This window comes from Myzus persicae, unplaced genomic scaffold, assembly GCF_001856785.1.
Source record: "Myzus persicae strain clone G006 unplaced genomic scaffold, MPER_G0061.0, whole genome shotgun sequence".
NCBI lineage: Eukaryota > Metazoa > Arthropoda > Insecta > Hemiptera > Aphididae > Myzus > Myzus persicae.
This window is the reverse complement of record NW_019103978.1, coordinates 665,654-683,140: the sequence shown is the minus strand read 5'-3', so window position 1 is coordinate 683,140 and position 17,487 is coordinate 665,654. Positions and strand designations below refer to the sequence as shown.

Sequence of the window (17,487 nt, the reverse complement as noted above, 5' to 3'; positions counted from 1 at the left end):
TCGATCTTGAACACAACAGCAGAATAAAAAAATCCGACTGTCTATAAAGTAACTACCATTGTTCAAGGACACCAAGATTCAGTATCTTCCAGATGCAAAGATTCTACTTTTTTTACATTCTCCATATTTTACCCCGATAATGCGTACGATTTAATGAACCACTCATGTTTTAAATTTCGTTTATTTATATACAGTCTGTGACCGGTATAAGATATCAATATCCACGCTTTCGTGATTTAATTTTCTAATCTTTTTGTTCTTTAGTAAATATATACGACTACGTAATTTAGCCAACCATAATTATTTGTGTGCATTTATTTATGATAAAATATCATCTCAATAATAAAAAAACCCAATATGATTGACGACGAAATTCAATATGGTGTAAAAGTGATAAATGCATTTAAGAGTTATGGAGGAAATAACGTATTTAATGGATTGAACATGAATGTGGCGTCGGGTTCCATGTAAGTTATTATATTTGAATAATGGTTATTTATTTATTTTTGACTCATTTAAATTTTCATTAAAGGTGTAATAATATTAATGTTCGGTTATTATTGATTTTGATTATTAATGATGTAGCAGTCACTTAAAAATATATAATATGGGATATACAATTAAAATAGGCAGGAATACTGAAATTTAAGACTGACTTGGTAGGTATTAAATTTTAAATACCTACGTAAATATGAAATGATGATAATGTATAAGAAAATAGAGTTAAAGAAATAAATTCAATAATTCGGCTTCTGAGATTATTAGATTTTATAATGAGCTTAGCATAGCATTTATACATAGCATGTATAAATATAAATTATAAATAAATAATATAAAGTTGTGTTATAGTTTGTAGATAATATTCGACAATTATTTCAATGGTCATGGATTGTCTGAAAGTGTGGGACTGAATTGTGATCTCGTCTTCTTGTTTGTAGGCACCAGTTACTACCAAAATCTACATTTTATTTTTAAAATTCATTACAATACAACGAAACCCCTAACTAGCGCATACCCTCGATCACTGAATATTTGTCCGTTATTTGGAGGTTTCCGTTATTCAGAGTACATTTTTGAAATTCATAAAATGTATAAAAGCATCCTACGAGTTATGTAGATTTAATGATTTTATAATTGAAAAAAAATAATAAAATATATACATGATATACAGCCATATACCTAGGCATTGGGTAATAAATTAAATAATATATTTTATATAAATTGTATTCAAGGATAGAAAAACTTAGTAACCTTGATCTGTTTAAAATTTTGCCGTCTCCGGAAAGTCTCAGGAGTAAGTTCATTTGCATAGTTACAGTAAAAGAGAAAACTGAAGTGTTTTCTTTTTCAAACTTTTCTCCCAGAAAACAAATTCCTACGCTGCAATTGTCTTAGACGGAAGTCGATAATTTCAATTTTTTCTCGAAGCTACAACCTCTTTCGCTTTAGGCCACTCATTTTAAAATCGTATTCTTTAGTCGCTTGTCGAATAGAAAATCACTGATCGACAAAACAAACGAAACATTGGCAGTCAATGTTTAATTTTCGTCGTTACTCGTCGGATTGTTATCTTATCGTTCAATGACAAGTTAACTTATTGTTTAACTTAAAGCTTTTTCTTATCAAGTTTGTTATAACATTATTACATTATTACGAGAGTACCTACATACTAATGCAAATGCGTTTTGGTACCAACATTTTGGTTTTTTTTTTAATTAAGGTAAAAATAGGATTCTTATTCTGAGGGTTTCCTATTAAAAAGTAGAGAAAATGTCCTCGTTTTCAAAAAAAAACGTCCGCTATTGGGAGGTGTCCGTTAGAGGAAGTTTCACTGTAAAAAAATCAATTATTGTTTCACATTTCAATAATGAAATATCTAATTTCAACACTCGACAATACTTTTGTATTCCTTTTTAAAGTTTTGATTTGAATAGAAATAAAAATAGCCGTGTTATATCGTTTTCTGAACAGTTAAACTTGTTACCTATTTTTAAGTATTTTAATTATCATGAAGTGAACCTAAAGTTACGGTATTGGACATAATCTTACAGTTACAATTAATGCGATTTATAATAAAGATAGAGCTAGTTGAGTAGAGTATGTTTATAAATAATTGTAATAATAGTTATGTAGGTATGCTGTTTTTAATGGTAATCTGTAAACATCTAATTATTAGTGAAGCTTTTAGGAAAGATTAAAATTAAAATTCAGATAATATTTTTAAACTTGATTGGCTAAAATAGAAAAAAAGATTTTATTACATAAAAACGAAAATAATACATTACATTTTTATTTTTATAAATGTTCGAAATGACCTCCATTATTTGCAACACAGAGTTGAAGTTTTTCGACCCAAGCGTTCTTAACATTTCCTAATGTCTCGGGTAAGATATTTTGAATATTTTGTTCAATTTTATGACGAAGATCAGGCAATGAACACGACGGATACACAAGATTTTTCAAATAACCCCATAAAAAAAAATCCATCGGTGTTAAATCGGGGGACCTAGGTGGCCAAAGCACTGGACCCCTTGTTCCCATCCATCTTCCCGGGAAGTGCTAAAAATAAGCAGATCATTGGACCCTTTTTTATAGAAGGTAATTTAAACGGAGAAAAGTATCGAGATTTATTAGAAGAAAGTGTGTGGCCAATAATTTCTCAGTTAATTAATACAAACAGAATAGAGCCAATTTTTAAGCAAGACGGTGCACCAGCACATAATTCAAATATTGTGAGAGGTTGGCTGGATGAGCACTTCCCGGGAAGATGGATGGGAACAAGGGGTCCAGTGCTTTGGCCACCTAGGTCCCCCGATTTAACACCGATGGATTTTTTTTTATGGGGTTATTTAAAAAATTTTGTGTATCCGTCGTGTTCATTGCCTGATCTTCGTCATAAAATTGAACAAAATATTCAAAATATCTTACCCGAGACATTAGGAAATGTTAAGAACGCTTGGGTCGAAAAACTTCAACTCTGTGTTGCAAATAATGGAGGTCATTTCGAACATTTATAAAAATATAAATGTAATGAATTATTTTCATTTTTATGTAATAAAATCTTTTTTTTCTTTTAGCAATCAAGTTTAAAAATATTATCTGAATTTTAATTTTAATCTTTCCTAAAAGCTTCACTAATAATTAGATGTTTACAGATTACCATTAAAAACAGCATACCTACATAACTATTATTACAATTATATTATTTATAAACATACTCTACTCAACTAGCTCTATCTTTATTATAAATCGCATTAATTATAACTGTAAGATTATGTCCAATACCGTAACTTTAGGTTCACTTCATGATAATTAAAATACTTAAAAATAGGTAACTAGTTTTACTGTTCAGTAAACGATATAACACGGCTATTTTTATTTCTATTCAAATCAAAACTTTAATAAGGAATGCAAAAGTATTGTCGTGTGTTGAAATTAGATATTTCATTATTGAAATGTGAAACAATAATTGATTTTTTTACTACAATTATTCAAAAACATAACTTGCTCTAACTTGGTCAATTTTTATTGAATTTTAGTATTGTTTTTTTTTGAACTGTTTTAAAAAATATGTTCAACAAAATGGCTATCTTAAAAATTTTAAATTCTTAAATGCGTAAAAAAATTTTTTGAAAATTTTTGAATTTTAAAAAAAAAAAAATGAATTTTATGCCATTCAATCAGAATTGTCATACTTAGTACTGTAAAAAATACCGCGTTTAAATATAGTGATTTTATATGGAGATATTAAGGGTGATACGGGACTTTTGGAACATACTGTATATGGAACTAAAAATTTTAAGTATTGAATAAATGCACACAATTTATTTGGAATGAAAATAATCATTTAGCTATATTGAGTGAAATATGATATAATACCTAAGGATAAAATAATAAGGAATTGAATGCTTAAGATACTGAAGTGAAAGGATACATTTAATCAAATTTATTTATAGTATGGAATAGCAATATATTTGATATTATAACTTGTTGCGTTTCTCGTATACTTCAAATAAAGTACAGTATATTTTAATTTAAAATCTTATTGATATTGTTGTATACTTAAAAAAAATATATTTTATTATTACAGAAAAATCCGGGGAAAATTTGACTTGAATAAATATATCAGTTTAAAATACAAGTTTTATAAGACGTATTAAAAAAAATCACATACTTACATTATTTTATATTTATTTTGATACCATGATTTTGAATTTTAAGATAATTAATTTAAATATGACAAAATGTTCATATTCTGTAATTCTGTCTCAGGTCTAGGTTTGTAATACCTTAATATATAATCATCCAAAATAACGCATCCTACACATTTCTTAATGAAAATTTAAAATCTTCGTTTATGTAATTGTTATAATGGTTTCTTGTAAATTATTGTGATCTGTCTAACGTTATCTCTAAATTTTTGCAGTCGGGTAATGACTTAGCATATCTCAGATAAATGTATAACATTATTATGATCTTCGTATTTTGTAAACAATAATATATTATATGTTATTAAGTCGTATACAAAACTATTGTCAGGAAATTAAGCTTTACATTTGTATTTAATGAATATAAATCATTAAAAATAAAATTGGTATTTTTATAAATGTAGCAAAGTAACATTATGTCGTTATTACTATATGTTTATACTTTAATATTTACGTGTCCATAATATTGCACAAAATAAAATACCTAATCGATAAATGTCAGTAAAATCGCCTTGCCAACTTTAGACTAGTGATTTATTTAAAGCCTCTTAGCTTGATCGGTATACTAGAATGATATTTTAACGAAGTGTAAACTCAGATAAACAGCTATAGTAATTATTCGGTTCTAATGAATGCATCGTTTAGTATAACAAAACAAGTAATATTTCATTCAAATTAAATGAATGAGGTTGTTAGAATAAGACACGATTTATACATTTAATGCGTTTAGTTTAAGTCTAGAAAAATCGATTTTGCAATGATGGAGTTGTCTTGTAATTAAATCGTTGCCACATAAACGTAACACCTAGATACAAATATCAACTGTATTGACCATACATTAAATAGATAAATACCTTACATTAAATCTAAAAATAGAACTACGAACTAACAACAAATACATACTAATCAATCATCATTGCCCTTAAAGATATTTTAGTTCAGTAATAATTCTACTAGAAAGGTAACTTTTTTTAAATTTTTTAATCAATGTTTTAAGTGAAAATTTATTTTGACTTTACTAAAAACTACAAATAAGAATTAAATTAAATTTTTTATATTATTTGGAAAAACGTTATACCTCAGAGCTTCAAATCATGATTTCCTAAATACATTTTGACCTCATAGTGATACTAATATACTCAATTAGGAGTTAAGACTATACTCAATAATCCATTTCAAGGGTGTATTGCTGAAGGAATTATAAGAATTTGGATAATCCTCCTGAATTAGTTAAACCTTTACTGACATCTATTCCCTCGCACTTATTAATAGTTTTAAAATAGTTGTCTAATTAATATGATTTGCATTTAATTATTTACTGTGTATTGGTGTGAAATTATGAAATTACGATTGATGAAACTGGTCGTACATATCACGTGTGTACAGTACATTAAAATTAAATGAAGAACGAAGTAAGAGGTTTCTTGAAAACAATTTAGTCAAATTTTATTCAATTTATTGTATTTTAGAAGTGAGGTAAGTCCGTGAACATTAAGATTTTATGAAAAGGACCACAGTATCAAATTGAGTTATGTGACCAAGTGTACAAATATAAACAGGAGGGGAACAAAACAAATTAAAGTAAGTTCCCCACCATGTTTCGGATTTGTATCTTCTATCTATTGGTATAAGGTCTATTATAATAGCTAGAATCTACACATAGCCAAGTACTGCACTAATAGTATTATGAATGAAGTATTCTCTTTTTAATAAATATATAATAATATTATGTTCATTGATGATAATAGCGGGAGGAGGGTCTCAGCGTACCCATTTCCTTTGGGGCACAGTTGTTCTTGAACATTATTACATTTGGAATTTTATAATAATTATGGTTATCTACTTGAGGTAACCTCGAAATATTGAATTGTTTATATTAGATAGCTTGTAATCTTTTTGTAATAACAACGGAAATATACTATTTTTAAATATAATATTCTACTAATAGTTTAATGCATCAACCATTGATGTTGAATTGAACTTTTGAAATATATTTCAAGCGCCTTGGTTGTGTTACAAATATTAAGTCATTAACTGAGTATAAAAGTGGTAGATTAATTTTGAATTCATTAAATGTTAAATATATTTATACGTTTAAAAATTGTGATATTTATACACGTCTTGTTGGTTTGTTGATGTAAATAAATAATCATAATACAAACTAATTTTAAGCTCAGAGCTGAGCAATGAATATATTGAATTTACAATTACGTGTGTGCGGATTTTGTTTGTTTGTGTGCATGTTTTATAGTTCATGTTTTAATTTTCAATCTAAGTATCTTTTCTCGTAAGGAAGTGAATCTCGTTATTACTTTTGAGAGGTCAAAATTAATATATAATTTATATTTTGACAGAATTGTGACAAAAAAAAAATTAAGGTTACACTGGAATTTTTACGCAAAACAAGTTTTTGACATAATTATTTTTTTTTTATACTTGGTACACCTTCAACAACTTAGGTGATTATTAGTTTGACACAATAATAAATATTAATGCTACATATGGTTGAATATAATTTGGTTTTTCTAGATTAAATTGTACATATAAATATGTTTGATAAATGAGATGGTTTTTTCTAGTTGGCATGTAGTTTTGACAATACACTATGAAGTGATTGACTGTAAGAGGTTCTTCGTTGGTTTGGAACAATGTTGGTTCTTCTCTAGGTATAATATGACCTTAAAACATATAATATTATACATATTTAATCTGTTTATAATTACTTATATTTGCGATTGAATGAATGAAGTTGTGGTATATTTTTCATTTCTCTATGTTTATTATATTTTGGGGTAAACCACCATTCGGATTCTAATAAATTGGTAAAATAGGTGCTAAGATTTTCTTATTTTGCTTTAATTCAAAAACAAATAACTGTAGGTACTTGACATTTTTACTAAATGTTTATATTACGATTATTGCAGATATGGCCTTTTGGGACCAAGTGGTTGTGGTAAATCGACACTTCTTCAATGCATAATGGGATCAATGGAATTGGATTCAGGATGTATAGACTTGAAAGCAATAAATTTAAAAGACGTGGGATATATGCCTCAAGTAAATATAGAATTTGAACGTTTGTTTTATATTGATTTTAACACTTAGTTATTTTGAAGAGTTTATGTTTGGAAAGCACACTTACCATAAAAGAAACTTTTGAATACTATGGATCACTTTACAACATGAGCAAAAAAGAAATCGACATAAAAATAGATGAGCTTGTTGCATTCTTACAGTTACCAAATTTAAATAGTTTGATTCGAGATATAAGGTACACATTACTCTATATTTAGTAATCTTTTAATGTAATACATGACACATATAATTCATTATAAATTGTTCAAAAAATACTTTACCAGCATATAAAATAATCATAATTGTTTAAAATGTGTTTCCAATTTTCATGTTAAATAATATGTTAAATATTAATTATATTATTTTATGACAATCTACTCCAGATAAAATATAGAAAATAAAAATATTTTAAAAATTATATCATATTGAATCAAGTACAATCTAAGAAATAATTATTTAGAATTTGGATCATTATTAATTAACTCATTATTTGAATTGCTATGAAAATTCTTATAGTTACAGTAGCGTCTCAGTATTTTTTAATGATTTGTGATAGAAAAATTGAGTTAGCCATGAAGTTGTAGCCACTAGAACCCACAGGTATAAGACACTTAAAATCTCATATTAGAAGTTAGCAACTTTAAGATGACGTGTTTTCGTTCATTTACACGAAATTACTACAGCCATATATTTTTTACGGAGAGCGCATATGGGTGTTTACAAATCCATCAACTACTTTTTAAACTTATATACAATATTTAAATTTTTAAATTTTTAAAAATGTTGTTTGATTTTTCTAAACATTTTATATCTTCCCATCTTGTCTCATAATAAATTTGGTAAGATGAGATATGGTGTATAGTTATACGAATCATATACTTTTTAATAATTGTTGATCTACTACTGTAATTTATTTTATTTTTACATTATTTCCTTTTAGTGGTGGCCAAAGTAGAAGGGTATCACTTGGTGTTTGTTTATTGCATAATCCTAAACTTATTATATTGGACGAACCTACAGTTGGAATTGATCCTTTACTAAGACAAGAGTAACTCATTGAATAAAAAATAATTTAAATTCAATACTAATTTTTATAAATATTTTCTAGGATTTGGAATGGTCTTATGACAATGGTTAAAGAACAACAAAAAACAATCATAATAACTACTCATTATATCGAAGAAGCAAATCTAGCCAGCTGTGTAAGTCTCTATATTGTTTTTTTTTTATTTATATATTTATATAGAAATAAGACTAATATCACGTATTTTACTTAAAATTTAAATTAAAGCCTATTAAATCAGACTAGGTACAGTGTACAACAATACAATCTTACTTCAATACAAAAATATCACAAAAGTTCGTTTGGTTGAAGTAGCTATGTTTCCTGTTAGCATGGGTTTTAACATCATATTAATCTAATATGAACATTTTAAGATTCTTAGATTTCACCTAATAATTTGACACGCTTTGTTTACTACTCTGACAAATCATTCCACAACTTTAAATAACATAAAATATTTAAATTATATAATCTAATTTGTTCAGGAGAATGCACCCGTGTATCTTCATGGTGTGTTTTCTTCGTTTAACAATCTTTCAACTTAACAAATTTGAGTTCAGCAGAACCAATTATCTATGCGTTGTTTTATTTAATACGAGTTAGTTAGCACAATCACCTATTGGCTATTATAAATTTAAAAGTAAGAATATAACCTACATGTGTTCGTACATTGACTGTTCATTGTAAATTAATTTTTGAGCGAGTTATGATCATTTTTGTATTGTTATAATTCATGTTACATAATACATTATATTATTATTCACAAATAGCTTGAAAATTAAAGCAACAAATACAGAATATAATGTCCAAATTATTCAGATTGATTATAGATCAATTCACTCCAATATCATCTATAATATTCGAGCTAACAACACAAGAGTTGTTTACTCTGAACTAAAAATTGTTATGTTGTATGCTTGTAAAGTTGCGACAACGTGTGCGTGTGGGGCCTCTTATTTATTTATGAATTTATACAATGCAATTTAAAATTGCAGTTTGTATTCGTACTTAACTTATTATAAAGATAATCATATTTAATTATATTGTACCTATTTAATAACGAAACAACTCTCAGCTATTAGGTGATACTCAGTTATTTAGATATATTTGAGAAAATTATTAAGAGGACTCTACACTTGCATGCGTTGTGTCTGCCTTACAAATGTAACAGATAGCAAAAACGGTTTCACGTGGCAAAGAACCTAAAATACTACAGTTATAACTAAGGAATCAAATTTCCACAACGAATAGATTAGAATTTTAACTGTGTCTTAGGTTCTTTATTATTTCGATAAAACAAATATAATCAAAAGTTATTTAAGTTTGGAAAACTTAAAAATAACAGATTTTTAAAAGTATTATAACTTTTTTCTTATCAATTAATTAATTATTAATGTCAAACAAATAAAATCGCTACGACATAACACATATTATCTTTTATAATATGTTAACTTTTGGTGTCTTTACTAGAACTACAGATTGAGTGTTTCAATAAGTGTTTCTAAAACAGTTTTTGCTATTTTGTACATATCTAAGCAGAGACAACACAATGCAGGTATGGCGTTCTCTTAACTAGATACAATCGTGTACTATACTTTATCAGTCAAAATTTTACGTACAATAGATAACAATTATCAAACATTAAATAAAAATAATACTATCATACACAATTTCAAATAGAATTGAATAATTAATTAATAATGACAAAAGAATCCCAAATTATGTTATCACCAAACCAATAACTGACAAATAATGAATGTGTTGGGCATTTAATATTAACAGTCTATTATTATATGTAGCGTAGCGTGATCAGAACTGTTTAAAATTACGAAATACATTTCCGCAAACCATTTAGAAGTAGGAAATTCAACGCTGTTTAATAACGTCTTTATAATAATTTGATTAATCCCTACCCCAAAATATTAAGTATAGAAATGTATAAAATTATTTGAAAAAAAACTTAACGTGCCTGTTATTTAATTTTTTAATTACTGTTGTAGATTGGTTTAATGAGAAATGGAATACTGGTAGAAGAAGGAGCGCCTCAAGATATTATTTCCAAACATGAAGCAGATTCATTGGAATCAGCTTTTTTAACCCTTTGTGCTTATCAAGATACAAATGAATTACCAACGGTATATTTTGATACAAATATAATTAATACATTTTTTTAAACTTAACAACTTTTTGTAAGTACGTGGTGAAATTGATATTTCTGTGAAGAGGTATTGTGTAAAGGGGGTTACCATAATGGTCTGTTTTTGGATGTGAGCTAATATGAACTGTGCGTATCCGCGCGCGAGCTGTAATGTGGTTGTGATGTGCGTGCAAGCATTTCAAACGTGTAATTTCCGTATGCACATGTATTATGGATATTATGTCACAACAGCTCAGTCACATGAAATATAAGTTTTATGCATAACTTATGTACTTTTATCTATAATAATACCTACATTCATATTGGTTGAACAATTTATCAGAAAATATTTCTAATAACTGATTTTGATTTGTTAGCAACCTTACTTTACATCGTCGTTTTCAAGTTTTTACTTCAATACCTCAACATCTGGCAAAAATATATTTATTATTTTGTAATTTCCAATAATGCTATTGAGAAAAAAGTAGAGAGAAATTTAAAGTAAGGATAAAGTCGATGAAAATATGTTCACAAATCCAATATGTGTTTGTAATTTTGATTTTTGATCAGTCTATTAGATATTTAGATGTCTAACTTGCTACGATAGATTAATTATAAATTATTTAATATTATAAATTGGAACTTTTGACGTAAAATAAATGAACAGATTCATTAATTTAGTATTGATATACTCTTGGAAAAATGCAATCAGATATCGTCGGGTGTCGCTGGCTCCCGGATGGTTGACCACTCAGGCTTTTAGCAACAAAACCTCACCAAGAAAAAATAGTACCCTCCACCTTCTCCACAAATACTAATGTCCATGGTTGCCAATTCCATATTTTGATTTTAAAATTTAATTAAAATCAAACTGTTTCAAAACTTTTTGTATTGTTTAGAATCTTCCTACAGCAGTTCAAAAAACGGATAAAATAAAATCAAAAAAATTAATGGAAGTTGGTAAAAAAGTAGATTTTATAAGAATTAAAGCATTGCTTAAAAAGAATTTTCATATATTATGTCGTGATTACTGGTAACCATAATTCAAGTACAATTGTATTTTAATATAAATGCTGTAGTACACTTATATATTAATATATATTTTATAGGTTAATGTTTACCTTGGTTATTCTTCCCATCATACAAACTAGTAATTTTTGTACTAGTATCGGATCAGATTTTAAACGAATGGAAGTAGCAATACAAAATGATGAAATTAATCTAAATAATTGCAAATATTTTAACCCCAGTGGATGCATTTTTGATAATATTACAAGTCAATCAATGAGTTGCGTTGCTATAAACTATCTCACATCACATGATTATAAATTAGTAAGTAGAAAATACGAGTTTTATGAGATAAATATTTTCAGTTACTTCCATAATAAGCCAATAAGGTTCTGGTGTTTGAATAAATAGGTTCTTTTTCAGACGATTAAGTATGATCATAACTTTGTCTCAAATAATTGGGCAGGTATCTTAAGGTGCCCATTGCATACTTATCTACCTACTAATTAATTATTTAGGTTGAAGTAAAAGATCGTTATTCTGGTGAAATGCTTGTGGACAAAAACAATTTTTTAGCATTTATACATTTTCCAAAGAACTATACTAAAGGCTTGACCATATTTATTGACAGTCCCGATGATTATGATATGAAATCGCTGCCTTACATGCATTTTTCCAAACATAGTATGTAAATCCAATTGTATTTCAAATTATGCCTGTAACCAACGTTAAAATAATTTGTAATTTTAGATATGTTGTTTAAAAATCAAATATTATTGGATGTAACAAATGCAATACGTTATCTAATGAAGACAACTTTAAATAGTTGCTCCAATAATCCAAAAATAGCTGGTTTACCCATGGTAAGATTTATCATTATAATATACTCCATTAATATATTTCATAAAAAAATAATGATACCTACTATAGTACAATTACATTAATATTTTTATTTCAAACGGTTTGTTTCTATGAAAATCAAGTGTGATATAACCTAGTTATATTTCATTTTGATTCAAATTTGTTGAAATGTATACATAATATGCTTGTGTTTTTGTTTTTAGGAGTTAAATATATTATATGGAAAAGATGTGAAATATCACCGTAACAGTACAGCGGCCATTTTCCTAGCAATGTGACTATTACTATTATTTTTAATTAACTTAAACATTGTTTATATTAAAAGTCAGTTATATTATATTGTTTTTTATCATTAATCAATATGCTACAAAAGTAGAACAATAAGTTTAAATGATAATAATATTAGTATACACAGGAAACACAGAGTGAAAAGACCTCTCAGTGTAGGTACTTCGTCAATAGCTAACTTACATGCACTTCCATTTTCATTTTTTTTTTTATTACATAATTTTACATAATAGCTAATGAATTATATACTCATGTGAGCAGGTCACTACAAAATTGTATTTTTAATCTCTTTTGGAGATTACTAGGTATGGATATAAATGCTAGTTGAGAAATAAGTGGATTGAGATGAAGCTTTTGTAAGGTATTTTGGATAATTTCGTGTTGATATTTTGAAATCAAAGTAATGGGATTTATTTGAGACGTAAAACGATACTGAGGTTTTTGACTGAATTTTTTAGATACAGTTTGTATTGGAAATTTGTACTGCTCCGCAGACGTGCATTATGTATAATATGGGTCTAAGTAGTAAATATAAAGTAATATATAGTTTATTGATCAATCATTTGTTTGGTCGTTTTATATTTTTGGAGGTTAGTATGAACGAATTAGGCGTAGGCGATTATTTAGTGATTGAACTTTGTTTTAATGTGAGAGAGCCAGGTAAGACGACGGTTTATGTCAATACCAAGTTGACGTGCATATTGAACTATTATTTAAGATTATTGAGAGCATTTTTCTGGCATATTCATACATATATGGCATAGAGTGAGGTGCAATGGATGGACTTACTTTCGTTCATTTTAACTCCCCATTTTCTATACCAGATTTCAAGAAAGTTGAAATGATTTTGGACGTAGAAGGGTTCTTGATAGGGATCCTTTACTAGTGGCTATGATAGATTTGTTGTCGACAAAGTTTGATTCTAGTTTGGATGATATGAATATGTTGAAAAGTAGTTGGTGGTCACTGTGCTTTGTGGAACACCAGTATTAATTTTTGTCGGGAGTAAAATAGCGAGGCCTACCCGCATTGAAAAATTTGGTCTTCTAAGTAAGTTTTTTAGAATTAAATTGTTGTTTCTGGGTAGTATACATTTTAGCTTGCAAAGTAAATCTGCATGCCACACTCTGTCAACCGCTTGAGAAATATAAATAAAGGTACCAGTACAGTAAAATTTCTTTACCAAGGTGAATGAGATTTTGCCTCTGTACTTGTTGAAGAATAGTAGAATGACTATTACGAATTCCAAATTGGAAGTTAGGTAAAATATTCGCATCATTGACTATGGGTAGAATATAAGTTGAAGAAGAAGTGTTTAAAACCTTTTTGATAGAATTGGGAGAAGGTTCATATAAGACCTATTGATCTGTATGTGGAAGGGGAGGTTAGTGGTTTCTTATGTTTTAGAGTAAGAATATGATGCTTGAATCTTTTCAAAACATAGGGAAGTAGCATATTCTGATCACTGAGTTGGACGATAGTTCTCTTAAGAAGGTGCCTAGTTATTTTACCAGTGATTAATTCAAAACCGGGCGTTTTTTTAGAAATGCTATTGAAACTATCAATTATTGACATTTAAATAGATTATGAATGAATCAGAAACGTTTTATATGATTCACGTAGTTGGAATTTGGTGGATTTGCTTGGGGGTGATTCTCCCCGCCTAGTTTATAAATTAGTACCCTCACTACTTATGCAATTCGTAGACTTACTAAAAGAAATAAGGGGCTCTAGCATCCCCAGTTTTTTCATTGAAATTGCACCACTGATGATGAAATATACAAAAAGCATTACGATTGAAAATGTATGATAGTGGTACTCAATACTATTGTTTCTGCATATCTAAATAGGCAGTTAAGAATGATTGAGCTAAATAGTTCTGTATTTAATTTTTTTGGTACCTATTTAACATACAATTACTTAATTGAATTAACAAAATCTATGTTTTCAAATGAAATGAAGTGCATTTTCATGTACTGATGTAAAAACTTAACACAAATTAATGCTTTTAAGTGAATTAAAAATTGCAATTGTACATCATACTTGTTAGTTGTCACACATAAGTTCCATTTGAAAATTCAAAAATGGTCATCGATGTATATATATATATGAATATATTATTGTATTATATGTATACTTTTGTATTGTTTGTATATTATAATTTTTCATTCATTTAAAGCTTAAAAAAACAAATTATATCCTAGTTACTATTTTTTTTTTTTTATTTTAGGGGAGCATTTTATTTTAGTAGTATTTATTCAGTGAGTATTATGCTATCAGAAAGAATGGATGGAATCCTAAGTCGATCAATGTTTGCAGGTAATTCAATAATATTTGAGCACCGGAAATTATTAAAATCTTAAATTAATTTTGTTTCAGGTGTTACGATATTGGAATTGCTCATTTCTATGTTTTGTATTTCAAATGCTTTAATTATCGGGCATTCATCTATTTCTATTATTATCACCTATGTATTATTTTCGAACCCCATTGTCATATCCAATGGTCTATTCGTATATGTCATATTGATAATAATTATGTCATGGATAGGATTTCTCTTTGGTGTGTATTAAGTAAAATAAATATGTATTAATATATGATATTATGATGAATGTTGATAAGTTTAATTAAAAGCTATTCGTTATTATTCACTTCACTGAGAAATACATATTTAGAAACGATAGTAGGTACTGCATTTGCAGTTACAGAAAGCCTAGGTAACTTCAGTCACAATTTCTAAAACATTTTAGCATTTGAAATTTTCTTTTTGAATTTTAGTTAAAGTTTAACTATTTAAAACTAAATACAACAATTTTTTGAACCTATTAACATCCATCTAAAATTGATTGTTATTTAATAAAATGAAATAAAAATATCTATTCGTAACTAAAATTTTTTATTTAGATATTTATTATAAACATAAAGCATAACATACAAACTATGAAGAATCATTTACAGCAGTACAAATCAAAAAATTCAAATGATAGATAAAATAAATGTTTCTTAGATGACATTTCTTGGCTAAATAACACCTTTTATTCTAAATTTCTAAACAATTTTAAAATGTGTTTAAAAGTATATTAACACACATATTATATTGCTATTGGGCTGGATACAACTTTTTTTTGTTATCGATAGGTATTTCAAAATAACGTCAAAACTTTATAATTTCGTATTACAGTTGCTAGGTTCCCTTTATAAATACATTTTCCTTTAATACGAGTAAATTACTATAGCGACCTCATTAGTACATTTTTAGGTTTATAAAAATTGAAATTTAGAACACCTTAAATCCCCGTCGTGTCTACCCTTCCATTAGTTAACAGCACATAGTTATGATTGTTAACTGTTATCTGTATTAGATTGTATAACCATGGTTCTATTCAAAGTAAATTTATGCTAGCAATTATCAAACAATAGGTACCAAAATAAAAAGGCTAGGTATTAAATTATTTTTAAATTGTATATGGAAATTTAATTGTTTGATTTGTATTAAAATGCGTTTTGAAATCAGAAACTTAGCAAGCACGCAGAGTAGGGTTTTCTAACTTGTTTCAATCATAACTTCAAAAACATGTCTATGATTTCGTGCAACAGAGAACATATAAAGAAGCGAGCTACCTTTTTTTTTACAGTAATCTTACTCGATTACTTAAGACTAGAATACAATAAGCAAACAACTAAAATTAAAATACCCAACACATATTTTTTTTAATATAATTTACATATTAGTGTATCATACATTATACAATACGCACAGTACACGCCTACAGTTCTAGTTTTTTAATTCTATTAGTTAATATTTTTATAATTTCATGTTAAACAATCTATATGCAAGATATTTAATTATTGTTTTTGATTTTTATTGGTAATAGGTTTACTTGCTGCTGGAATAACACCAACTAAATCTGGTGGTGTTCATATTATGAATGGCTGGGCTCTATCTCAGATGTTATTATCGGGTAATGAAGCAAATCTTGTTGTCATTGTAAATTAATAAAAAAAATATGTTAATAATATTATTCTTATCATGTGTAGGTGGCGTATGGCCAATTGATGGACAGGCGAAGTTATTAAGATCAGTATCTGAGTTACTTCCTATGCGATTAGCGGGGAAGACGATGAATGACATAACATTGAAAGGTTGGACATTGGACCATCCATCCGTTATAATGGGTACCACAGCGACGTTTGGGCATGCTATATTATTATTATTAATTTTAATTGGCCTGAGTAAAATAAAAAAGGACATGTGGGTTATACATAAATAAGAGCTTTGAACTTAAACAAATATTTATTGTATTTGTTATTGAGATGTTCATAGTGATTGGCTGACGCCTGATAATAGTTACCGAGAAATACTAAAAGGTTATATAATATAATATAATACATTATACGTGTTCAATTATTTAAAAAATGTATGGTATTTTACGTTTTATATTAATTTGTATAGATAAGTTTCTGTAAAATACATGAGAAGATTGCGTTTGAAGAGAACATAATATTTGGTTCATATTATTTAATTAGCTGTTAATATATTAAATTGGTATTTAAATTTTGTTATTTGTAAATTATGTTATACATGTATAATGTATGTATAATCCATGCATGCTCATTTTTTCCCAATGACATATGTAAGAGTTGTTGTGGAAAATACTGCTGCCTTGAAATGAACACCATTGGTTTTCTCATTTTCATATATTAAAGAATCCGAATTCCCTGTTGGTACATACAATAGTGAATTGTGATAAATTTGTAATTTATGTTTTTTTTAAATGTTTTTTCGACATGCATTGATATTTTTGTTCATATAAATTAAATGAGATAATATTATATTCCTAAATAAT

The 17,487-nt window shown here is 27.4% G+C and overlaps 1 protein-coding gene across 1 annotated transcript; it reads left to right on the top strand.

The window, feature by feature from the left end:
• The first annotated feature begins 357 nt into the window (after window positions 1–357).
• LOC111037140 (ABC transporter G family member 23-like) lies at window positions 358–17,198 on the top strand. Its single transcript, XM_022319521.1, has 15 exons — window positions 358–467; window positions 7,133–7,265; window positions 7,325–7,479; window positions 8,224–8,331; window positions 8,392–8,485; window positions 10,347–10,481; window positions 11,383–11,516; window positions 11,593–11,815; window positions 12,010–12,175; window positions 12,242–12,354; window positions 12,556–12,626; window positions 14,871–14,959; window positions 15,020–15,202; window positions 16,516–16,602; window positions 16,679–17,198. Exons 1-15 carry the CDS (start codon window positions 358–360, stop codon window positions 16,909–16,911), a joined length of 2,034 nt encoding a protein of 677 aa, XP_022175213.1. The 3' UTR covers window positions 16,912–17,198.
• The last annotated feature ends 289 nt before the right edge of the window (window positions 17,199–17,487 follow it).

Excerpts from the sequence above, each read along its gene's own strand:
- LOC111037140 (XM_022319521.1), top strand. The coding sequence starts at position 358 with ATGATTGACGACGAAATTCAATATGGTGTAAAAGTGATAAATGCATTT. Across the intron at positions 8,486-10,346 it reads AAGCAAATCTAGCCAGCTGT|ATTGGTTTAATGAGAAATGG; the intron begins GTAAGTCTCTAT and ends TTACTGTTGTAG. Across the intron at positions 12,627-14,870 it reads GCGGCCATTTTCCTAGCAAT|GGGAGCATTTTATTTTAGTA; the intron begins GTGACTATTACT and ends TTTTTATTTTAG.